Genomic DNA, 27,422 nt, shown 5'->3' with positions numbered 1-27,422 from the left:
AACATAAAGATAGACCAATAAAGATAGTCAAACCAAATAAGTACATGAAGGGAAGGTGGTTCTTTTGGATTGGGTGCAATATAATGAAAAGGGGTTAACTGTTTAGAATTAAGGGAAGAATGACCTTACAATTGTTAATCAAGATGCATAGTGTAGACCAAAACAAGGGCACCAAGTTTAAACAAAATAAATCATGAGGCATGAGAAATGGATTGCCATCAGAGTGGGAAGCTCCGTTTAAAAGGTATGGCAGATTGGCAATTGACAACAATGTAATTTTCAGGGTGCAGTGCAGAGAAAAGTGCTTGGGAGCCAGTTATTCGCTATTTAGATCAACAATTTTGTTTGAAGCAACTGAATGTAATATTTCTAAGTTGTCTAGTTAACCATGAAGCCTCATTTGATCGTAATCGTGATCAACTCGTAATCTTACTCAGTTTCCTGTAGTTAGCAAAGTTGTGAAGTGGCCAAATATGTGGGAGATGCAGTTTAATAGGAAGGATGCTAACATTATCCACTTTGGTAGAAAAAACAATGGCAGAATATCATTTAAATGGGGAAAGATTAGGAAATGTTGTACAAAGACATCGAATTTTCCTTGTATACCAATCATGCAAAGCAAACATGCAGATGTCATGAGCAATAAAGAAGGGAAATGGTATGTTATTCATTGCAATATTTTTTTGTACAACAGCAAGGAAGTCCTGTGACAAATTACAATCACACAGGGCCCCAAGGGTTACGACTTTGGCATATGGGGCAAGTTGGGTTCTGAAATTCACCTGTGGAATTTCCTACCACACAAGTGCTGTCTGAATGGAGTTTGGACGTTATCCGCACGACTGAATGGGTTTTCTCTGGGTGCTCCGGTTTCCTCCTACACTCTTGGTGAGACCACACCTGGAGTATTGCGTACAATTTTGGTCTCCTAATCTGAGGAAGGACATTCTTGCCATAGAGGGAGTACAGAGAAGGTTCACCAGACTGATTCCTGGGATGTCAGGACTTTCATATGAAGAAAGACTCGGATAGTACTCGCTAGAATTTAGAAGATTGAGGGGGGATCTTATAGAAACTTACAAAATTCTTAAGGGGTTGGACAGGCTAGATGCAGGAAGATTGTTCCCAGTGTTGGGGAAGTCCAGAACAAGGGGGCACAGTTTAAGGATAAAGGGGAAATCTTTTAGGACTGAGATGAGAAAAACATTTTTTACACAGAGAGTGGTGAATCTCTTGAATTCTCTGCCACAGAATGTAGTTGAGGCCAGTTCAATGGCTATATTTAAGAGGGAGTTAGATGTGGCCCTTGTGGCTAAAGGGATCGAGGGTATGGAGAGAAAGCAGGTACAGGATACCGAGTTGGATGATCAGCCATGATCATATTGAATGGCTCGAAGGGTCGAATGGCCTACTCCTGCACCTATTCTCTATGTTACTCCAGCAATTTATGTCCACCTGTGTATTTGATGGTTGGCATGGACATGCAAGCTGAAGAGCTTGTTTTGTGCTGTATGACCCAGTGTCAGAAATGGAGAAATACATCTTAGTCTTAGTGACACAGAAGGAGACAATTGGTCAATCGAGTCAATGTCAGCTTCTGGGGCGCAAACTTAGTCATCCCATTCCCCTCTCCTTATTTCCCTGTACCCTTGCAGCTTATTCTGTCCACCACATACTCATCGCCTCTCTTTTGTTCCTTTTTGCCATTAACGTACACTGGTGAGCGACATATCATAACCAAGTATCCTACTCATACATCTTTGGGATGTGGGAGGAAACCAGATCACCTAAGGAAATACAGGAAAGAACTGAACCCAGGTACCTGGATAAGAGGCCGCAACACTAACTGCTGATCTGCTTGTCACAGGTAATTTAAAAAATAATTTCAGGATATTATGATGATTACAAACATTCTATAAACATGAATAATGTAATCAGATGTGTCTTGATTAGATGGCTTACCATACAGACACAAGAGACTACAGTTACAGGTATCTAGAGCAGAATGCTAGTTGCAGGAGGAACTTACAAGGTCAGGCAGCACATGTGGAGGCAAAGGGAACGTAATTTTGGCTCAGTCCTAAACAGTCTTGTAGTGAAACAACATCTACCCCTTTGCTCCACAGATCGTGCCCAATCTGAGTTCCTCTGAAAGCTTGTTTTTTGCTTAACATTTTATATGTCTGACTAAACACAGTCAAATCATTTTTTTTACTAGTCCTAGAGATATTCTTTTCTTGCTGGTCCCCATAACTCTCATCAGCTTGACCAATGACACTTGTAGGCAAACTGTTAAGAGGGTTGTACCTTAAGATAAAGCAACTCATAGCTTCAACCTGCAATGGTGCTTATGGTCCAGACAGGAATTAACTTCCTGTACAGGAACAGACAAAGGGAGGATGTGAAACACCTTTTTAAAAAAAAAAACTCAGTTACTTGTCAGTACCTTCAAGCCTTGCTCAGCGTTCCATAATGTGTCTTCAAGTAACAATTGCTAATTCATATCTTACAGGCTGGTCATAACACAACATTCCACATTTATAAATATTGCAGTTATTAACTACTCAAAATATAAATTGTCCTTTTACTGTACATAGCCACTAATCATATATAACTTCATCACATACCTGAATCAGAATTGGCATCCTTAACTTTAATGGGTTTGTGCTCTCCAATTTCACCTCTATATTCTCTGCTATCACACTCATTTTTCACTTGGTTCTTTTCCTTTTCTCTTTCCTTGTCTTTGTGTTTTTTAGCTTTCTTTTTAAATTTTCCATTAGAAGAACAGTCCTTATTGATAATTTCCGAGCACTTTGTTTGGTGTGGTGGACTTTCCACTGTAGTCCTAGAGATATGCTTTTCTTGCTGGTCCTCATATCTCTCATCAGCTTGGCCAATGACATCAATTGGCAAATCTTGAGTTCCCCTTCCTTCAGGTGTGCATGGGGAATTGGAGTTAGAATTCACAGTATGAACATTTGAAACTGGAAGTGGCACAGGCGGTGGTGCAGGGGGAGAAGCTGGTGGAGGTGGAGGATGAGGAAGGACGACTGGTGCAGTAATAGTGCTTTTCTCACTGGAGGGATTTAAATCACCATTAAAGGTCGGCTGTACACGATTGGTCAAGTGAGATATCCTGGGCTTCTTACTTGCTAGCGGATCAATGAAATCGGAAGGTAGCAATCGCTTCTGCAAAAACATTGATGATAATATTGGTTAATTTTTCAAAAGCAAATGCCACATGTGGTGGTTTAATTCACATGAATACTTTATAGCAATTTCCCTTAACTTTCAGATAATTAAACAGAAATCAATAGCAATATAATGAATAAGTGCAGTGAGCTATAATAATGCTTCCTGTTGGTCAGAATCAAGCCCAGAACTAGGAGTTAAAAAAAAAAAAATCAGCAAGCTTTTTAAAATTAAGAGTTGAAACCATTCATTGAATAGTCATTGAAGTGTGTTACTGAAGACATGTCTGCCAATGAATAAAGTCCAAGCAGAATGATCTCAGTATTTGGAACATTTAAAGGACGATAATTTATGCTCATCTAAAACTGGATGCCGTACATACAGTTGGACAAAATAGCAGCAAAGGAAAGGTCGAGAGATGGTAGTGCTGTTACAAAGTAATAGTGTCTTATGAAGTGTTTTGGGTAGGAATTTACAGAAAATAGGAAGGAGCTATTATGTTGTCGGTTGGAACCCAAGCCGACAACATAATAGGTCTAAGAATAGAAGCCATTTCAGGCAACTTTCTGTTGGCATAAAAATGGTATCAGTGCAACCCATGATCATCGCCATCATTTGAAGCGTGATTCTCCTCCTGGTGGGTCCTTTCTATGGGTCATGAGATAGCTGTAGAGGCCGTTCATGGTGCTACAGACTTTATTGGGGAACCTCCAGGTAGACGTCAGTGTGTGAAAAGTCTATTAACATAGAGAAACCACATGGTCCTCAACAGCGAAGGAGTCAGGTCATGGGCTCCACGACGGTTGGAAGTCATTCACTCCCTGCTCAGTAGACATGGTGCTCTACCTGCTGCCAGTCACCAGCCTCCACCTGCATCACTGTTGAGATTTTCTTCCCGGGCTGTGCTTTGTCAGAAACCTCCCCCTCGGCCTGCTCGCTATGGGTGACCTTTCCAGCAGCATAGCTCCAGAAAGTTTAGCTCTCAGGATTTTAGGCACACACAAGTTTCTGACCCTCGGCATGCAAGGATAACGTCTCACAAAGGAGGCATTCATGATATACAAGGTAGTCATGTGTGTCAAATGCTGCAAACAGTTTGAGAGAAATAAAAAAGAAAAGTTTCCCATATTCACTGTCATGTAAAATCTAATTTGTGATTAGGCCATTTCAGTACTATGGCCACAGAGAGAAGTTAGAAGGCTCAAACATGATGCTGTGAGGGGAAGTTATAGTATATTCATGGACTTGACAGGAAAGCGTAGGTTATCTTGAAGTCCCTCCCATATTCACATTGCTTGGAAAGGTAACGGAAGCATGCATAGGAATGCTACTTTCTGGTGTACCCCTCCAACTCTCACCACAAGGAAATTGGAAAAAAGTCATAACTACAATGGGTTTTCTTGCGTGAGTGCTGTCTGAACTGCTTAATAGTATAATTTAATAGATAAGATCAGTCAAATTTATCAGTGCCATTATTGCAAACTTCTCAACTGATTTTTACCCACCTCTGATGGGGATGCAGATTCTCTACCTTTCGGGGAGCTTGATGGAACAGGTTCTGTTGAATGGCTGTTGGAATTCTGCAGCTGAGATAATTTCCTGTTTTAATAATTCAGAGAACAAAAATGTTAGAGCCTTTTTCTCACCATGCTGTCATGCATTTAGCATTGGGGGGGAAAGCCATTTAGCTTCCCCCCCCAATGCATTCTTAGAAGCAAAATTAGCCCTTGTTACATTACCATCCTTGGTTTAGCACAATATTTTCAAAGTGAAAAAAATGTACAACACTGCCAAAGTCAGCAATTTGATCCAAGGCTGCATTAGAGAGAATACCAAGCCTTCCCTTTACCAGAATTAAAATTACCAATTACCAATCATTCAGAAAGTGAATACCTTCTTATTGTATAATACAAATCACTACAAAACAGAACGACAATTGCAATTCATGTCTGCTGACCATGCATTACATTCCAAAATAATGATCAGGAAAGAACTTTTAAAATCATTTTGTGAACTTATTGTTCACAATAGCTATCGTGAACATTAATTTTCCCCATCAACCAGCTTCACTCCCAAACCAAATCAATTTAGTTTAAATCTTTTACAGCTTGGTGGGTTGCATATCTCAATACTGAAGACGGTAATTATTCTACCTGTAATGAACTGGAGATCATAAACATAGCATACAGAATAAGGTTGAATGGAGAATAGTTCAATATAGCGTTAAATAAAAAGTTAACCAGCGTATTCTCACAACACAAATCAAGCATCGAGTTTCAATGCATATTCAGTTCAAATAGTGAACTAGCATAAAATGATATACTGCAATTATTGTTAAGAAATCCCAAGAAAATGTAAGTTAATTGCTGAAGATTTAAAAATGTATATACATCTACACTATGGCAAACAAATATGGAAATATTAAATTGTTTTCAGCTATATTTATTTGCATCATTAGTACAGCACCTTTATATCTTAGAATTTACTTTTGTTTGAAATAAGAGATCATCAGATTGTGCTCTCAACCTTGCATCCCTATCCATTTTTAAGAGGTACAGCGTGGAAATGGGCCCTTCGGCCCACCCAGTCCGCATCAACCAGTGATCTTTGTACACTAGTTCCATCCTACACACAAGGATCAATTTACAGAAGCCAATTAACCTACAAAACTGCACATCTTTGGAATGTGGATGGAAACCAGAGCACCTGGTGAAAACCCACGCGGTCACAGAGAACATAGAAACTCCGCACAGACTAGCACCCGTAATCCAGGATCCAGGCGATCTGATGCTGTAAGGCAGCAATTCTACTGCAGCACCAATGTGCCGCCCCAAACCTTTAACCAAGCATCTACCTACTCTACTTCTAAATCCGTGGAGTATAAATTCATGAAGTGTGTCGAGATGGTTTGCCAAATCAATTAGGGAACAGGATATTTTAGATTGTTTATGCAGTAACAAATTTAATTGATGATCTGATACGCAAGGGATCTTTAAGGGAAAAAAAATCAAAATATGATAGAAATTTATATAAAAATTGAAAGTGATTTGCTTCAATCCAAAACCAGAGTGGCGAATCGAAAAAAAATCAGACAAGATACGAGTTGACTATAGATTGGGGGAACTTGATGAATAGGTTTGAGCATAAACAAGCACGTACATCAATGATTTGCATGAGAGGATGCGTTGCATGTCCAAGTTTGTTGATGACACAAAGTTGGGTGGTTACTGTGAGGAGGATGAAGGGGTGCCTCAAAGCAATTCAGACAGGTGAATCCAAAAGGATCTAGCACACATACCAAAGAGAAAAGTAGAGTATTTTTTTTCAATTTCGAGACGGAAAGATTAGTGTTTAAAGAGATCAAGGTGCTCTTGTACACATATCAAAGTTGCAAATACAGTTAGCAACTGGGAAGCCAGACTGTTAACTGGCCCTTCTTGCAAAATGAGAATGTTCTCAAGTGCAGTCATGAGCACTCTCATTAAATGATTAAGATGGACGAAATAAAAGGCGATTTATATTTAAAGAAGGAGAGCTTCTGAATTAGTAACAATATTTAATGTAGCAAATCATTAAGTTGCACTGGAGAACACATGCCATTAAAAAATAATCTCTTTCCATCGCCAATGAAGATGCAAAACCACAGTATTGACTATTGTTTTGTCTCTGGACTCTGGTCTTGTCCACGGGGGGGGGGGGGGGGGGGTGTAAATGGAGGAGGACGGCCAAAATTTTTTGTGCCTTCCACCACAGTGATGAATGCTGTGGTGGATGTTTATGTTACATGTTGTGTCCTGTTTATGCATTTTATTATTTTGTTAACCCATCTTTATGCTTTGTATGGAACTGATTTTTAAATTATGTAAAGCACTTTGGGGTCAATGAAAATTGACTATAAATGTGCTATATAAATAAACTTATTATTATTATTATTATCATCATTATTATTATTATTGTATTAAATAGTAGTATGCTGGTTGGCTCCAATGATCTTCCCTCTTGCTTGTCATGTACAAAGGATTATGAAAAATCAGATATGTTAATAAAATGGACATCCCCTCAGTATTTGAACTTACTTTAATTTCCTTGAAATACTTTTCAGAACTAATCCGTTGCTTCTCAGTAATGAAGGTTAGAGAAATTTACTAACCCAGATTTGATTTACCTGGAAACCACTTTGTCAAATAACTGCCGATCCTCTTCCGAGTAGCCAGGCCAGTCCCGGTGGACCTCCTTATACACAAAATCTTTCACAGTATAGGAGTTGTCTTTTGGGTTTATATTAGCCACCTATTTAGAAAGGAAACTTTTTAAAAAAACTCAATGGGTCAATGACTCAGGATTAACAATTAAAAGCAGAGATACAAGCACATACAATAAAATACTGAAGTACAAACATATTTAGGTCTTGCTTAATGTGCTTGCAGCATAACTTAGTGATACAAACAGGTATCTCCGCAAAATACACTAATTTAACACAGAATATTTCACCAGCACAACAACAGCAGTCCTTCAATTAATAAGCAACTTTACCATTAAGATTTACTGAAAACTTTGTCAAAAATCACAGGATTGAAAGTGTGAGAGATGATGTGAAGTAAATTTGATTTTGCATTAACTAATGACTAAATGGCTCATAAAATAAGTTATTTAATATGCAGTAATGCAAAAAGTAATGGGTCAAATGGGCAGTTAGAAAAACCTTTTCAGCCTGGTCTATCAACCCTTTTGAGCTTGGTCCACCACTCAATACGATCATGGGTAATAATTACAATTCAGTACCTCGTTCAAGTTTTTTTCACACACTCCTTAGTATCTTTAGACTTTTGAACTACATCCAGTTTAAGATAATTAATGATTTGGCCTCAAGTACCTGTTTTTTAGTTTAGTTTAAAGATACAGCACGGAAACAGGCCCTTCGGTCCACCAGGTCTTCACTGGCCAGCGATCCCCGCACATTAACACTATCTATGTCCTGCTCAGTAATTAGTGACCATGATGAAATAACACACGGGGTTCAGAAAATGTAGAAGAGATTATAAACAAATATTTCAAGAAACACTCGCTATTGCTTTCTATTGCAACAATAATTCTTGAGCACCTAAAAGTGGCAAACCATAAATCAGTTCCATTCAGTTGGTAGAGGGCGTTCTACAAAGGTTATGGATTTATAGACTAATCAAGATTTAGCATGCCACCTAGTTCATCTCAGTGCAACACTTTGGTTAAAACAGTATCCCATACATCAATCAGGTAGATTTAATGAAGCTGTTTGACAAATGTTCTCTCTTTCATGTTGCATCTATTATCATCCCTAATGATAATTCACTGTCCATCACAATGCTATTTACGTCTATTCGCTTAACGGTTTCCATTTCAAATGTGTGTATAAGACGTAAAATGTAAAAGGCAAGGGAACTAAAATGCTTTAGTTCTTAGTTCTTAAACCTACACCCAGAAACCAAATCTTCAGTAAATAAGCTTAAAAATTTAGAATAAGAGATGTAATGGCGTGAGAGACAAATGTTCAACCCAAGGATTTGAGTTAGTTTAGAGATGTAGCATGGAAACAGGCCCTTTGGCCCACCGAGTCCACAATGACCATCAAAATCACACATTGACACAAGTTGAACGAATGAAGTTTATTGGCCAAGTATGTACACAAACAAGGAATTTGCCTTGGTGCTCCACTCGCAAATAACAACACCACATACAGCAACAATTAAGAATGACCCATAAAACATTAATAATAAAACATTATATTTTAAACATGTGACATGTTGTCACATAATGTCTAAACATAGAACATGTTTAAACATTATAGTTTAAAAATGTTCTATGTTATCCTACATTCTCATCCAATTCTTACACACTAGGGGGAATATATAGAGGGCAAATTAACCTACAAACACACGTCTTTGAATTGTGGGAGGAAGCCGGAGCCAGAGGAACCCCATACGGTCCCAGGGAGAATGTGAAAACTCCACAGATAGCATCCAAGGTCAGGATTGAACTCGGGTCTCTGTCGCTCTGAGGCAGAAGCTCTACCAGCTGTGTCCCAGTGCTGGCCAATCTGACTTGGTTCTCCAAAGAATAATTTAAAGCCCCTGTCCCACTTAGGCGATTTTATCGGTGACTACAGGCGACTAGGCCATCGCCACATGGTCGCGGGGTGACTCCTGTATTGTCGTGAGTAGTCTCCTCAAGTCTCCAAGAGTCCAAACGTTTTTCTGGTTGCCGCTGGATTTTGAAATATTCAAAATTTTTTGGCGATTGTGGGCTTGACGTAGCTTGTCTTCTCCTGTCGTAGGTGCTGTCATAGGTTGTGGCCAGGATGACACGGGTTGTTGCCAGACGACGTTGGTTGTCGCCGGGTGCTGACCTCAGTGAATTCCATTGGCGACTACCTATGTCAACCGGCGACAGATACCTGCGACTGAATTGTCTTAGTTGTCACTGACAGGGTCGTCGATGCTTGTCGTGGGTGGACGTAGGTTGACTTCGGTTGAAGCCTGTATGGCCGTAAGTTGTCGTAGGTGTGGTCGTAGGTGGACGTCCTAATGGGCCCCTGGTTGTCGGTAGCTTTCCGTAGCTTGACGTCGACTAGGAGGTAGGTTGACGTAGACATTATCGCAGGTGCGGGACCAGTCGGCGCTTTTTCGGCGACCTGCTACGACTGTGACAGTCGCCGAAAAAAAAATCGCCTAAGTGGGACAGGCCCTTGAGTAGTTCTCCAATTCTGCTCAGTGGCTTACCCCATTTCCTCTTCAGCAGCCCTCATTGTCAGTGTTTTCCAGATAATTAGTATTTATTGCACAAAACAAACTTCCTCATAAAGCACAAGCATTTCTTGTAAAAAAACGGAATTTCTGCCCTTCCAGTTATTAAATAAATATGAACAGCTTGTGTGCTTTATTTAAATGCATCATTATCTGCGCACCTCTACCCTGCCGTCCCCCCCCCCCCCCCCCCCCCCCCACCCAAATTAATGTCCCTTGCTTCAATTAAAATCCCAGCAGCTCCAACTTAACACTAATTTAAAATTCCGCATATCCTGAACTATTCTGGTATATTTCATTTGCGTCCTGGTGAAACTTTACATTCTTTCCACAGTGTGGAGACCAGAAATAATATTTACAACCTGGTAATATTTATTGTAAACAAGCACATAATCAAACTGGTGCAACATTAACTATTGAGAAACTGATTAAAAAAAATGTTTTAAACACATTTAATAACAATTTTTTTTTTTTTTTTAATAACTGCATGAAAAAGTACAATCCCTTACAAAGTGATTGGCTAACAGATTTTATACCTCACACGTCATTAGCTTTTACACTGAAAATCATTAGGAAAAAACTCAAAATGGCTACTCCAACTTCTTTGGCTGAATCTTGTGTTCAGATATTGAAATAGGACTTCTTTAACACAGACTATCCTCGTACCATCTTGAAACTTGGAGAATTATGGCCACCATCTCCAAAATGCTCTTTCACTGCACTTCATTCACTTGCTCTGCTACATTCTATGATTAGGGTCAGTATTGACCCTTTACTAAGTGGGACTATGTATTGGCTCAAAAAGCTTTCCTACATGCATCTTAAAAATCCAAGCCTTTCACAAAAGGGTAATCCAAGTTCATATTAGGAAAGTTAAAATGCCCTTCTATGATAATCCTATTATCTTGCTATTTTGTCTACATATCTGCCATTATAAATGCCTGGAATTAAAACATCATCTAGATCACTAAAACTCCACTAAAAATGAAGGTTCATGAATAATGTAATTTAACCTATCGTGTGCCAATGGTAGATCAAAATATGGAGACAAGGCCAGAAAGAAAAAATGCCATGTTGTAATGCAAGAATTAAAAAAAAGTCAAAATAAGGCATGTTCCTGCATGGAACGTTATAACAACAAATTACCTAAACTTGTGTATTACACACAGGTAGTTAAACACAAAATCGTGGAACTGCTGCCAAAGAAGCCATTCATCAATGTGCACAGCTTTGTTAAACAAACCTTGAGAAATGAGAATAATACATTTACAAATGATACTCAAAATCCCCAGAAAATATACATTGTTGAATGTCAGTTTTTTTGAAAATTGTACTAAATCAATTACTGCGTAACGTTTAACTGCGTAACTAACTCCCAGGTCTTAAAAAGTGTGGATGTGGTAATTCCCCTAAAAACGGCAAAATAGAATGTTTAAAAAATAAAGTTTGTCATACCTCGTTATATCCTAATGTTTTATTATGTGAAATGTAAAAGTACTGTTAATTTAAAATGTCATTTAGTTTTTTTTTTAAAACTTCCTAGAAACCTAGCGTTTTTCAACATGAACCATGTATTCCCAATGACACATAAAACTAAGATGAAGATGAAAATTAACTCTGACAAGTGTGAAGTGATTTATTTTGTCACGTCAAACCAGGGCAGAACTTGTATAGTAAATGGTAGGTCTCTGGAGTGTTTTGAGAGTGCAGAGAGACCTAGGGATACACTTGAAAGTGGCACAGGTAGATGGGATAGTGAAGGAGGTTTTTGGCACACTTGCATGCATTGTTAAAGGTACAGAGTACAAGAACGGGAACTTCATGCTATTGATGTACAAGACACTGATGATTTGAAATATTATATGCAGTTTTGGCCATGCTGCTATAGGAAGGAGGTCATTAAGCTGGGAAGAGAGCAGAAATGATTCACCACAATGTTACCAGAACTTGATAGCTTGAGTTATAAGTAGAGGCTGGAACTTTTTTTCCTGGAGTGTAGGAGGCTGAGAGGTGACCTTATATAGGTATACAAAATCACGAGAGGCATAGACAAGGTTAATGGTCACAATCTTTTTCCAATGTTAGAAAAGTACAGAACGAGAGAGCATGGAATTGCAAGAGGAGAAGATTTAAAAGAGACGTGAAGGGCAATTTTTCTTTTTTAATTCAATTTTATTTTTTATTTTTATTTCATTTAGACAGGTACACAAACAGGAAAGAGTTTAGATGTATATGGGCTATACACAGGCAGATGGAACAAGCTCAGCTGTTAGCCTGATTGGGACTGGTAAATTGGTTCGCAGGACCTGTTTCTGTTCTGAATGACTATTACAGCATCAAACAGACAGGCTCACGCGAATGAGGCAGGGTAATTTCCGTTGGCCAGGTGCCCCACAAGGATCCATTCTCAGTTCCTTGCTTTTGTCCCTATAAACTTAAATCTGTGACCAAATTCTGTTCTAATTGCATCTACAAGTTTGCAGATGACACTACCATGACAGGCTGGGTCTTGAACAATGACTAGACAGAGTACGGGAAAATATATAACTTGGTAACAATGTGTCAAGACAATAACCTCTCCTTTAAAGTCAGCATTAAGGAGGAGATAGTTATTGACATCAGGAAACGAGATGATGTAAACATCTCACTCAACGTCAATGGTTCTGAAGTAGAAATTGTTCACAGCTTCAGGTTTCTAGGGGTAAATATCACCAATAATTTGTCCTGGGTCAACCATATTGTAGCTACTGCCAAGAAAGCACACTAACAGCATGTCCCCAATAACTTATCAATTTTCACAGATGCACTATAGATAGCATCCTATCAGGATGCTGCAACTTGGTTCAGCAACAAATCTTACCAAAATAGGAAGAAATTGCAGAGGGTCGTGGATGTAGTCAGGTCCATCATGCAAACTATTCTCTATCTTCATTTTACGATGCCTCAGGAAAGCAGCCAACATAAGAGGTTCATATACAACCTGTTTATTCCCTCCCTCTCCTTTTGAGCTGGAGATACACACGTTTGAAAAAACATACCACTGCATTCAGGAACAGCTTCTTCCCTACTGTAATCATACTACTAAATGATCCTCTCATAAGCCGAGGTGTAGTCCTGATCTCCAGCCTACCTAATTGTGGCCCTTGCACTTTTTGTAAATTTGCACTTTCCCTTATTTAATGTTGTTACATTATATTTTGCACGCTTTGATACTTTTCTTTTAGCACTATGTAAGGGCAGCACAGTGGCGGAGCTGCTACCTCACAGTGTCAGAGACCAGAGTTCGATCCTGACTTTGAGTGCTGTCTGTGTAGAGTTTGCACGTTCTTCCTGTGACCATGTGGGTTTCCTCAGGTTATCCGTTTCCTCCCACATCCCAGCGACACGCAGGGTTGTAGGTTAATTGGTCTTTGTAAATTTCTCCTAGCTTGTAGGGAACAGGTCTAGTTTGAAAAGATAATTGATGAATGGACTCAGTATGGACTCAGTAGGCCGAAGAGCCTGTTACCACGCTGTATCTCTAAACTACCCATTGTACTTGTATAATTGTACCACTGCATAACCTAATTGCACTCATGTATAGGATGAATTGATTGAATAGCGCACAACGTTTTCTCTATCCTAGTGCACAACAATAATAAACTAATACCAACACCATGTTATATTGAAGCAGACATATTAGCGCAAGATACATTGAAGCACAAATCATGGTGTTTTTAACCAGGCGTAAATTTTAGAAGTGCTAATAACTAGCTGCAATAAACAATTATATCTGACTATACAAAAATGCACTTCGCTAGTGCATCTGAAGTAAATCAAATTACTTTGGCTATAAATAAACTGCATGAATACTTGACCGCAAGTTGGCCTACAGCAATAGTAGCAGCACATGGGACAGTTGAGAAGTCAGAAAAGACTACGCTTTACAATTCAACACTTCCAAACATGGCAAAAACCAAGCCCATTGGCAATACAGATTAATATAATATATAGTTACACGATGACAGTCATGACTCTGCAAATATTCTATACGATTTACACATCTCTGGTATAGAAGGCATAACCAATGTTACTTAAACAAATGATAAATCTTTTCTCAGAGCTTAGAATATATTTGAGGAAATTATGTATTGAATATAAAGAGATAGTTGTTAATTTGGTATCGAAACAATTGCAATGTAGAACAATCGCAGCAACAATTCACCCACAAATAATCTGAAGTATTTTTGATTGCATGTATTTTCTTTTAAAGAAGAGCATTATGCTGGACAATGAATTACTTAAATTTGATGTTGCACCAAATATCTTGCCGTTCTTTAAGGTAATGAGTTTATAATATATATTAGAAGTTGTAAATTAAGTTTCAATTCAGATACCTAATCTAGCCTATCTGACACAATCACCACGACATTTTTGACAAATGTAGCAAGATTTACATCTATCTAGGTGGACTAGAATAACTCAATGATCAGATCTATTGCTTAACATCCCTCTCCTTCACTTAATAGAATCAGATATAAGAATATAACGCTTATTTAGGTACTAATAAGGAAAAAAAAATTGTTCGGCACGGACTTGTAGGGCCGAGATGGCCTGTTTCCGTGCTGTAATTGTTATATGGTTATATGGTACGTGAAGAGGAAAAAATTAGTTAAGACCAAAATTGGACCCTTGCAGACTGAACAGGGCAAATTTATTATGGGGAACAGTAAATGGCAGACAAGTTGAACAGGTACTTTGGATCCGTCTTCACGAAGGAGGACACAAACAATCTCCCTGATGTACTAGTGGACAGAGGATCTAGGGTGATGGAGGAACTGAAGGAAATTCACATTAGGCAGGAAATGGTGTTGGGTAGACTGATGGGACTGAAGGCTGATAAATCCCCAGGGCCTGATGGTCTGCATCCCAGGGTACTTAAGGGAGTGGCTCTAGAAATCATGGACGCATTGGTGATCATTTTCCAATGTTCTATAGATTCAGGATCAGTTCCTGTGGATTGGACGGTAATGTTATCCCACTTTTTAAGAACGGCGGGAGAGAGAAAACAGGGAATTATAGACCAGTTAGCCTGACATCGGTGGTGGGGAAGATGGAGTCAAAGATGAATTAGCGGCACATTTGGATAGCAGTAGCAGGATCGGTCCGAGTCAGCATGGACTTACGAAGGGGAAATCATGCTCGACTAATCTTCTGGAAATTTTTGAGGAAGTAACTGGGAAAATGGACAAGGGGGAAGCCAGTGTATGTAGTGTACCTGGACTTTCAGAAAGCATTTGATAAGGTCACACATAGGAGATTAGTGGGCAAAATTAGGACACATGGTATTGGGGATAGAGTGCTGACATGGATAGAAAATTGGTTGGCAGACAGGAAACAAAGAGTAGGGATTAACGGGTCCCTTTCAGAATAGCAGACAGGCTCGGTGCTGGGACCGCAGCTATTTACAATATATATTAATGAATTAGATGAAGGAATTAAAAGTAACATTAGCAAATTTGCAGATGACACAAAGCTGGGTGGCACTGTGAACTGTGAGGAGGATGCTATGAGGATGAAGGATGACTTGGACAGGTTGGGTGAGTGGGCAGATGCAGTTTAATGTAGATAAATGTGAGGTTATCCACTGGAGGCAAAAACAGGAAGGCAGATTATAATCTAAATGGTGTCAAGTTGGGAAAAGGGGAAGTACACTGGGATCTGGGGGTCCTTGTTCATCAGTCACTGAAAGTAAGCAGGCAGTGAAGAAAGCGAATGGCATGTTGGCCTTCATAACATGAGGAGTTGAGTATAGGAGCAAAGAGGTCCTTCTGCTGTTGTACATGGCACTAGTGAGACCACACCTGGAGTATTGTGTGCAGATTTGGTATCCAAGTTTGAGGAAGGACATTCTTGCTATTGAGGGAGTGCAGCGTAGGTTCACAAGGTTAATTCCTGGGATGGCGGGACTGTCATATGTTGATAGAATGGAGCAGCTGGGCTTGTATACTCTGAAATTTAGAAGGATGAGAGGGAATCTTATTGAAAATAAGATTATTAAGGATTTGGACACGCTAGAGGCAGGAAACATGTTCCCGATGTTGGGGGAGTCCTGTTTAAGAATAAGGGGTAAGCATTTAGAACGGAGATGAGGAAATACCTTTTCACACAGAGAGTTGTGCGTCTATGGAATTCTCTGCCTCAGAGGGTGGTAGAGGCCAGTTCTCTGAATGCTTTCAAGAGAGAATTAGATCGAGCTCTTAAAGATAGCAGAATCAAGGGATATGGGGAGAAGGCAGGAACGGGGTACTGATTATGGATGATCAGCCATGATCACATTGAATGGCGGTGCTGGCTCGAAGGGCCGAATGACCTACTCCTGCACCTATTGCTATTATCTCACTCATGTCCATCGAAAAATTGTCCCTAATTCTTAATGATCAAGAATAAGTCCCGAAACGCAGCAAAAATTGTGAATTTCTATCTATAGATAACATTGCAGAGGTTGAGTAAACTGAACCCTAATCATTTGTTGGACACAAAATGGTGGAGTAACTGCCTCAGTCAGACAGCATGTCTAGAGAATATGGTTGTGATGGTTCGAGTCGAGACTAAAGGGCCTTGACTCAAATCGTGATGTCGCCATGTTCTCTAAACATGCTGCCTGATCCACTGGGTTACTCCACCATTTTGTTTCCTTTTCTATATTAAACAGCATCTGTCGTTCCTCATTTCTATCCAATCATTTGTTGATTTACAAATCCTCCGTATATCCAATAAACTAATTTCCATTTTTACAATAACCATTCTTCGGGAGAGATCATTCCGCATAGCTTTTTCAGATTATATCCAACTAAAATTGCAAAGATAATCCAACTGAGGGGGTCTATGATTTAAGAAGAAAAAGGAATCAGGGTATATTCAAGATTTAAAATTCAGAATTATGCAACGAATATGAAGATTTAAAAGTGCAGAGGAACCTGGGAGAAAATATAACCAAAAATACTGTTTGACCTTAAATTAATCCAAAGTATTTAAATATGTTGAATAGTATTTCATTTATCCATTTGGTGAGGAAGGCCTGCACCAAACTAATAATTTTAGAGACAGGCCGTACTGAAATGAAACAGGAAACAGCTCTACCAAAGAGCTAGTGGAAACCTATAACTCTCTCCAAACTGGCTTTGACTGCTGAAACATTGGTCAATTGGAATTTTCGCAGTGGAGGTCAATATATTTCCACTTGAAAACTGCCTTAAAAGGATGACCTTAAGGCAGGTGACTGGGTTCACACAAAGATCAGATATTATCTCACAGATATTACCAAGCAAGTTGTAGGGCTAAAGGTTATACTCTGCCGTGCTGCTAAAGTTAGTTATCTTGGAAATTAGGTTGCACATTTCAAATGGAATGATTCAGACAGAAAGATGAAATTTATGCTGCAAAAATTTTGCAATAATTGACAAAACACGTGTGCTTATTAATTGAAAGGCACCAAAAATTATTCTAACAATATAAAATGCAATATCGAGTGTCCAAAGCATACAAGTAAAAGCAAATTACTTTTCTGGTTATTGCAGAAATTGGCATGAGAGAGTAATCCGCTTTACTCAGTATTAATTCAATGCATAAAAACTTGCAACATTCATTAAGTTGCAATCAATATGTTACAGTTTTTATAATACTGATGCACTGGCCATCATTCCTTTCCTCATGATTATTGCAAATTTTTCATTTTGATTTGAACAACTGATCGTTAAACTTTACTCAAATTACCAAATGAATCAAAATTGGAAAAAAATACAAGTTTAGACAGGAAAGTGTATATAGTCTGTGAAAATATTGCTTTAACTGTGCCAGCTTTACTAGCTAGAAAATTCACAGGTAGGATTCAAACGTTTACAATTAACATACCATCAGATGATGCATTTAGAAAAAAATCTGTCAAAATGGAAGACAATGTGTTAATCAATTGAGAATTTCAATTATTCCTTCTATGAACAACTAATTTGAAGAGTGATATGAAAACTGCACCTGTAACTACTGGGTACACAAAAATGCTGGAGAAACTCAGCGGGTGCAGCAGCATCTATGGAGCGAAGGAAATAGGCGACGTTTCGGGCCGAAACCCTTCTTCAGACTGAACTACTGACCTGTTGTAGAATTGGTCCAAGGGAATTCTTGTCTTTCTGATTAACACCATCTTTCTGTAATCGAGCCAGAAGCTCAGGTTTCTTGAAAGGTTTTAGTACCAATAAGTGGATCGCCCTATCCCTATATGACCGTTGGGAAACACTGTTTGCATTGATGCATTTCCTTAGTGTACTTGCAGGATTAATAGGGGTTGACCGTTTCCGTTCAGGTACAGCATCTGGGATGCCTGGTGCTGGTTTACGAATCTGCACTCGTTTACCTAGAAATAGTACAAAAACTTCTAAATTAAAAGAAAACTAAATCACAACAAACTCAAATACTATATTTTTGTTAACTTAACAATTGTTTCATTCCAAAGTAAATGTATACTTAAAATAATAATTGGTCAAAGCTATTTCAGCAGTGTTTTTGTTGACATTGTAAATAGCTATATTCAAATTCAAATGAACTTTATTTTTCTGTTAGGACCTTTGGTTTCTGCAGCCATACAACACAAAGAAACAATTTTACAAATCCACAGACCTCCATCACAGTGAATCTCCTCCTCACTGTGATGGAAGGCAAAGTCATGTCTCTCCCCTGCTCTCCATCCTCTCCCGATGTTAAAGCCCCGCAATTAATTCCACGCCGGGCGATGTCAGCCCCGCAACTCGGGCGGGAGAAGCTGCTGCCGCGGGAGCTCCGAAAAGCGGTCTCCCACTAGGGACCCGCGAGCTCCCGATGTCACCGTCCACAGGCCCATATATATTTTTAACATTTTCCTTGTTTTTAATTTGAGACTGAACATATATTCCCCAATAACATGGAGAACCCTTCAAAGTGCCTAGTAGCAAACAAAGGAATGAATTTTAATTTTCCATCAACAAAAACTGTCGAGTATAATTGTAGGTCAACTTTCCGTAACACTGTTAAAGCATGGGCCTTTTAAGGCAGATATTTCCACATCTAACCATAGCATAGTCAAATAATTAATTTTAATAGCAGAATAAATGACCAATTTTCATTGATATTATTTATAGAAAACTGAAACCACACCAAAAACAAAATTGTTGCAGTTGATTAATGTTTCTGAACAAGTCATGTAAATAGTTCACTCACTTCAGGTTTTTCCATCATCTTACTTTATCTTCTCCCCCATCAGATTCCTCACTCCCAATAACAACAGACATTTAATTGCCTCAAACAATGCTAAATCTGTTCCATTCCACACGAATGTCATTGAGAAAGCATCAATAACTGACAAAAATTATATACATTGAGTGATTCAGAATGCAACCAGAATTTAACACCCAGTTTGCCAATTGTCATCAGATCAAGATCAAAAAATACTGTTAACAAATTTATATTATATTTCGAAGGGCCGAATAGCCTACTCCTGCACCTATTGTCTATTGTCTATTATACAAATTACAATATTTAATTCTTTCAACAAAGCCTACTTTCAAAATTGTGTGCAGCTCTTGTAAAAAGTAAGCGCATAGAAACAAATGTGAAACTGATGCTCATTTTACAGGTTGATGCAATCTTCACACAATTAGCACTTTGATTTGTCCAGCCGCATTTACTTAATAATACAATATTATATTAATACAATAAATGTAAAAAAGAAATCTGCAAACTCGGGTAATTCTCGGTTAATTGTGCTTGAGCAAATTTTACATTCGACAAATTTTTGGTTAATAGAGATTCAGAGTCATATAGCATGGAAATAGGCCCTTCGGCCCAACTTGTCCACACCGGCCAACATATCCCAGCTACACTAGTCCCACCTGCCTGCGATTAGCCCATATCCCTCCAAACCTGACCTATCCATGTACCTGTCCAACGATTTCTTAAATGTTGGGGTAGTCCCTGCCTCAACTACCTCCTCTGGGAGCTCGTTCCATATACCCACCATCCTTTGTGTGAAAAAGTTACCCCTCAGATTTCTATTAAATCTTTTCCCCTTCACCTTAAGCCTTTGTCCTCTGGTCTTCGGTTCCCCCACTCTGAGACCTTTCCAGTTTAACAACATCTTTCCTATAATATGGTGCCCAGAACTGAACACAATACTCTAAAGGTGGTCTCACCAATGTCTTATATAACTGCAACATGACCTCCCAACTTCTATACTTAATACTCTGATGAAGGCTAATTTGCCAAAAGCCATTTTGAACCACCCTGTCTCTCTGCAACTCCACCTTCAAGGAACCATGCGTTTGCACTTCCAAATCCCTCTGTTCCACAAGGAGGCCTACCATTCACTGTGTAGGTCTTACACATGTTAGACTTCACATTTTTCTGTATTAAATTCCATCAACAATTCCTTGGCCCACCTGGCCAACTGATCAAGAACTTGGTGCAATTTTTCACAACCGTCTTCACTATCTGCCAAACCACCAACTTTTGGATCTTCTGCAAACTTGCTAATCTTGCCATGTACATTCTCATCCAAATCATTGATATAGATGACAAACAGTAACGGGCCCAGCACCAGGCCTCTAGTCCGAGAAGCAACCTTCCACCATCACCCTCTGTTTCCTTGCAGGAAGCCAATTTTTTATCCATCCATCTCATTGTACCCCATACGATCTAACCTCCCAGAGCAGCCTACCATGTGGAACCTTGTCAAATGCTTTGCTGAAATATACTGATTCAGACGAAACCTGATGGTCACCTGTATTGCAATGTGAAGAAAACTTGACCATCATTAACTGCCGATATGCCCACCCAACAGAATTAAAAATAAAACTATTTGCTTGATGTCTTTTCAAGAGTTTTTTTTGCCAGCTGAATTGTCAACATTGGGATGAAATCCATAAAGACGTGTTTGCTTCAACCAGTTCCAAAAGCACCAGATCCTGGGATGCAGTGTCAACTCTAATATTATTGGTCAGATTAATGCTAGCTTTTAACCTAATGCTCAGCCATAAGATCATGTGATAGGAACAGAATTAGGTAATTCGGCCCATCTAGTCAACTCCACCATTCAATCATGGTTCTCTTTCCCTCCTAACTGCATTTTCCTACATTCTCCCTTTCACTCCTGACACCCGCAATAATCAAGAATCTATCTTAAGAACATCAATTGACTTGGCCTCCACAGACTTCTGTGGCAATGAATTCCACAGATTCACCACCCTGTGACTAAAGGCCGACTCAGTAGCAGCAGGTGTGAAAAAAAGGTGAACACACCATGGTTCTTTTTTGTGTGTGGGGAGTTTACGGTCAGTAGCAAGTAAATGACTTCAATATGCACACCAGTTGCTACTAAATAATTTTAAATGTGTCACACTAGTTTAAACCAGTATGCCGTTCGAGTTCAGAGTGCAGATAAGTGTAATTTAAACTAATGTCTTAAATGAAAAAAGTCAGCCATAATTGGAAATGTTTTATTCGCACAAACAGAATATACATGACGGGTCTCATTTTCACTCAACATCACTGCTCTCAAAATTGTGAAGAATTTTAATCAACTGGCAGTAACGCATGAGATGCGGTATAGCTAACAGGGTTACTGCCTCATAGCATCAGAGTCCCTGGTTCAATCTTGACCTCAGATGCTGTCTTTATGGTCCGCACATTTTCCCTGTGAAGGCGAGAGCTTCTGGTTTCCTCGCATATCCCCGAAATGTACAGGTTTGTAAGTTAATTGGCCTCTGTAAATTGCCCCTAATATGTTGGCAGTGGATGAAGAACTCTTTTGACATAGTATTAGCATAAACAAGTAATTGATGGTCAGCATGGACACTGTGGACCCCAAGGGCCCGTTTCCATGCTGTATTTCTAAACTAAAGATGCCGCTGCCAGTTAATCGAAGATTATAAATGCTAACAATGTCATCTTTGATCCTGCAAAATTGGAGATAATTATTGTTAGTTCCAATTTTGAGACGGACAAAATTGTTAGCAGTCATCATCCTCATTTAACTGGCAGCAGCATCAACATGACTGTCATTTGATCAACAAACTTCACAATTGTGCATGTATACATAAAGATAGATAGATAGATACTTTATTGTCATTCAGACCTTTCGGTCTGAACGAAATTATGTTGCCTGCAGTCATACACAGAATCAATAATAACAAAACATACAATTAACCCAAATTAAACATCCACCACAGTGAGTTCACCAAGCACATCCTCACTGTGATGGAGGCAAAGTCTTAGTCTCCGTCTCTTCCCTCCTTGTTCTCCCTCTGCGCTGAGGCGATCGATCCAGGCCGAAGATGCCGCTCTCCAGTCCAGCGGACCTCCGTGGTGATGTCGCCGCCGCCGAAAGCTGGAACGCTGTCTCCACTCCGAGATAAACACAGAAGTACAGAAGATGCCATCAGTTTGATGCTGATCGGCACTCTGTACTGGACTTCACCAGGTGGCACCACCAGCCTCGCCAACAGTCTACCTGTCCTTTATTCTTTTTTGTCATTTTTAGTATGTGTTAAAAGTATGTGTTTTAGTGTTCCTTGGTTTGTTTTATGTGGGGGGCGGGGGGGGGGGAACATTTTTTTCAATCTCTTACCTTGACGGAGATGCAATTTTTTTCCGTATCGTATCTCCGTCCCCAATGTGGCTTAACATGGTGGAGCCCAACGACCACTCCAAGTCGCGGGAGACTGCGGGATTTGAACATCTCGGAGCTTGCGACCCCTTTGCTGGGGATCGAACCTCCATCTGCGTGACTTTAACACCATGAAGCCCGTGGTCTCTGGTAAGAATAGGCCGACTCGGGAGCTCCATGCGCGGAGGGAGTTTCAATCGCCCCGACACATGAGTTTTGATCACCCTGACGGGGGCATTAATTGTTGGCTGCAGGAGCTTTGATCGCCCCGACTGCGGATGGGTTGACTGCCCCCATCGTGGGAAAACAAAGACGGGGATTGAACTTTATTGCCTTCCATCACAGAGGAATGTGGAATCCTCGTAGTGGATGTTTGTGTTAACTTTTAGGTGGTGTGTCTTGTTGCCTTTCACTTATTATGGCTGTATGGTAACTCAAATTTCACTGTACTTAACCGGTACATGTGACAATAAACTGACCTTGACCGTGACTCCACACTCGGTTCAGAGCGGGTGAGGGAATTTAAATGCTGATCCCGACTATGGGTGCTGACTGTATGAGGTTTGTACGTTCTCACCGTGACCCGCATGGGTTTTCTCCGAGATCTTCAGTTTCCTCCCACAATCCAAAGACGTACGGGTTTGTAGGTTCATTGGCTATGTAAAAATTGTCCCTCGTGTGTGTAGGATAGTGTTAATGTGCGGTGATCACAGGTTGGCACAGACCCGGTGGGCCGAAGGGCCTGTTTCCGCGCTATATCTCTAAACTAAAATAAACAAAACATTAGAAAAAGAGTTGGTTGCAAAACTGCTGTTTCAATAGACAATAGGTGCAGGAGTAGGCCATTTGGCCCTTCGAGCCATTCAATGTGATCATGGCTGATCATCCCCCGATCAGTACCCCGTTCCTGCCTTCTCCCCATATCCCCTGACTCTGCTATTTTTAAGAGCCCCATCTTGCTCTCTCTTGAAAGCATCCAGAGAACCTTCCACCACCGCCCTCTGAGGCAGAGAATTCCACAGATTCACCACTCTCTGCGCGAAAAGGTTCCTTGTCTCCATTCGAAATGGCTTACTCGTTTATTCTTAAACTGTGGCCCCTGGTTCTGGACTCCCCCAACATCAGGAACATGTTTCCTGCCTCTAGCGTGTCCAAGCCCTTTACAATCTTATATGTTTCAATGAGATACCCCCTCATCCTTCTAAACTTCAGAGTGTACAAGCCCAGCTGCTCCATTCTCTCAGCATATGACAGTCCCGCCATCACGGGAATTAACCTTGTAAACCTACGTTGCACTCCCTCAATAGCAAGAATGTCCTTCCTCAAATTAGGTGTCCTTCCTCAAATTAGGCTAAGTGCCTTATATTTCACACACCTCCCGGCTTTGGTGGTACACACGAGTTTACAAAATCCTAGAATCCCATATGTTTTCACACAACATTCAACAGTGCTAAACGTCCCACTGACCTTTCTGTCCTAAACCTCCATTGTCAGAATGAGGCCAAACGCAAATTGGACCAACAGCATCTCATATTTTGCTTTGGCAGCTTACAACCCAGTGGTATGAATATTGATTTATCGAACTTCAAGTAACCTTTGCATCCCCTCTCTCTCCATCCCTCCCCAGCACAAGTCATACCAGCTTCAGTTGTCTTGTTGAGTCTCATTGTCTGTACTCATTTTCACCTAGCATACAACTAACAATGGCCCATTTCCTTTATCATTGTTACTTTTTTTGCATATCTTTCATCCATTTGCTCTGTATCTCTCTGATAGAGATAGATAGATAATTATTATATGACTAAAACTCTCATCTTATTTGTTTGTATGCTTGTCCGTGATAAGTGTGATCCTGACATTACGCCAAGACGGTACATGATAGTGCTACAATGTTTGGCCCACCTTACTCACCATTCTCCTGTGGTGTGCTGTATCAAGTTTCATTCAGATTGATGGTATATTTTACAAGTTTTTCACATTTTAAACTTTAGAAAAACCACTTTGACAAAAATCACTTCCATCTGCACTGCCTGTTATGCACATATACATAGCCAAGTCCAGTTTTTTAGAAACATGACAGTCAATCATTGCCTTTTATGAGAAAATGCATCAATTCACTCTCCTGTATTAAATTTCGTCTACTGTTTTCCCATTCTTCCAGGTTACCAAGATATTATTTTATCTTGCCTACCTATTTCCAAGTCATTCATTTTTCATCAAGAGAGATCCATATTTAAACTAACATATTAACAGGTTTCAGACTGCTGCAAGACATTTTCAGAGGGAACCGATTCAACTTTACTAAAATCATTTTCTCCATAACTCCATGCGAACCACTATATTACTGGTGTTAATATTAGTAACAAGCCTGTCCTTACAAGCCTTACAATATCTTTGAAGACCAAAATAGGCATGAGATCTTAGACACAACAATATTAAGAAAAGATGGTCAGAAGCAACATGGGCACTTTGAAAACTGACACCTTGAAAATTGATACTAATCATAATCTGACTGGCACATATGGCAGTTATGAAAACCTATAATTAAATACAATTCTTAAATAGAAATTTCCAGATGACAGTCCACCACCATGGATTTATGATCGACAGTGTAGACCCAAAGGAAATAATCACATTTTTTAAAAGTGGAATGTAAAATTATGGACAGAGGAAGATCCATGGCCGTTAAGGAACTAAACCTCATGGATTTGAAGTCAATGGTAATGGAACTGGTAAGAAACTTGGCAGGTACATTCATTGATAGTGACACCCAGCAATTATTCTTTTATAAATGGTGGTACAGGGGCGCAGTGGTAAAGTTTCTGCCTTACAGAACCAGAGACCCAGGTTCGAAGCTGACTACGGGTGCTGTCTGTGTGCAGTTTGCACATTCAACCTGTGAACACGCGAGTTTGGTATTCCAACTGGGCATGCCCAGGTCACTCGCAGTGATGGAAATGGGTTTTAGGAATTAGGGGTACTCTAAGGTCCGTGAGGCTGAGGTTGGGAAGGAAGGGGGGGATTTTTTTATGTGCGGTCATACCCATGTAAGAGTACAAGAATGCACAACTTGTATATTGTGTATTTATAATATAGTTTATTGTGTATTATATGTCATATCTGCTTTCTTGCATCTCTCTCTCTCTCTCTCGCTCTGATGGACGAAAGCATAGAGCGGCATAGATGACATTTTGGGTCGAGACCCTTCTTCAGACTGACAGTCAAGGGAAAGGGAAACGGGAGATATAGGCACATCTTCCATCATTTGTCCTTAGTACCGTCTATATCTCTTGTCCCCTTTTCCCCTGACTCAGTCTGAAGGGTCTCGACCCGAAATGTCATCTATTCCACTCTATTTTCGTTGCTTTCATCCGTCTGACCGCTTGTCACGCCATTTCCCTCCCATTCCCAATCTGACCTTTCTGTCCTGGGCCTTCTCCATTGTCAGAGTGAGGCCCAGTGCAAATTGGAGGAACAGCACCTCCTATTTCACTTGGGTAGCTTACACCCCAGCGGTATGAACATTGACTTCTCTAACTTCAAATAGCCCTTGCTTTCCCTCTTTCTCCATCCCGTCTCCCTTCCCAGTTCTCCCACCAGTCTTACTGTCTCCGACTGCATTCTATTCTGTCCAACTCATCCATGACATCAGTATGAAAAAGGGTCTCGACCTGCAATGTCACCCATTTCTTCTCTCCAGAGATGCTGCCTGTCTGTTGAGTTATTCCAGCATTTTACATAGATACATAGAAAATAGGTGCAGGAGTAGGCCATTCGGCCCTTCGAGCCATTCAATGCGATCATGGCTGATCATCCACAATCAGTACCCCATTCCTGCCTTCTCCCCAAATCTCTTGATTCCACTAGCCCTAAGAGCTCTATATAACTCTTTTGAATGCATCCAATGAGTCGGCCTCCACTGCCTTCTGAGGCAGATAATTCCACAAATTCACAACACTCTGGGTGAAAAGGTTTTTCCTCATCTCAGTTCTAAATGGCCTACCCTGTATTCTTAAACTGTGGCCCTTGGTTCTGGACTCCTCCAACATCAGGAACACGTTTCCTGCATCTAGCGTGTCCAATCCCTTAATAATGTTATGTTTCCTTAAGATATCCTCTCATCCTTCTAAATTCCAGTGGATACAAGCCCATAGTTCCATTTTTTCATCATATGACATTTCTGCCATCTTGGGAATTAACCTCGTGAACCTACGTTGCACTCCCTCAATAGCAAGAATGACCTTCCTCAAATTAGGAGACCAAAACTGCACACAATACTCCAGGTGTGGTCTCACCAGGGCCCTGTACAACTGCAGAAGGACCTTTTTGCTCCCATACTCAAATCTTATCATTATGAAGGCCAACATGCCATTAGTTTTCTTCACTGCCTGCTGTTTCTTGCATGCTTGCTTTCAGTAACTGATGTACAAGTACACCCAGGTCTCGTTGCACTTCCCCTTTTCCTAATCTGACACCATACAGAAGAAGGGTCTCGACCCGAAACGTTACCCATTCCTTTGCCCCAGAAATGCTGCCTGACCCGCTGAGTTACTCCAGCATTTTGTGTCTACCTGCCATTTAAATTATAACTTGCCTCTTGTTCTTGCCACTAAAGTGGATAACCTCATTTATCCATATTACACTGCATTTGCCATGCATCTTCCCACTCACCCAACCTATCCAAGTCACCTTGTATCCTCATAGCATCCTCTTCACAGTTCACACTGCCATCCAGCTTTGTGTCATCTGCAAATTTGCTAATGTTACTTTTAATT

The 27,422-nt window shown here is 40.0% G+C and overlaps 1 protein-coding gene across 1 annotated transcript in view; it reads right to left on the bottom strand.

Annotated features, from left to right (window-relative positions):
• The window catches only part of ell2 (elongation factor for RNA polymerase II 2), an 81,345-nt gene that overhangs the window by 19,522 nt on the left and 34,401 nt on the right, over nt 1-27,422 (bottom strand). Inside the window, exons 5-8 of the mRNA XM_055633314.1 lie at nt 18,107-18,366; nt 7,361-7,485; nt 4,701-4,794; nt 2,628-3,192 (exon numbers count right to left, since the gene is read on the bottom strand). Coding sequence (XP_055489289.1) covers nt 2,628-3,192; nt 4,701-4,794; nt 7,361-7,485; nt 18,107-18,366 — 1,044 coding nt within the window. The remainder of the gene's footprint in view (nt 1-2,627; nt 3,193-4,700; nt 4,795-7,360; nt 7,486-18,106; nt 18,367-27,422) is intronic.

Source organism: Leucoraja erinacea, chromosome 3, assembly GCF_028641065.1.
Source record: "Leucoraja erinacea ecotype New England chromosome 3, Leri_hhj_1, whole genome shotgun sequence".
Taxonomy (NCBI): Eukaryota; Metazoa; Chordata; class Chondrichthyes; order Rajiformes; family Rajidae; genus Leucoraja; species Leucoraja erinaceus.
The sequence above is the reverse complement of the archived record's forward strand: the minus strand, read 5'-3'. Positions and strand labels throughout refer to the sequence as shown.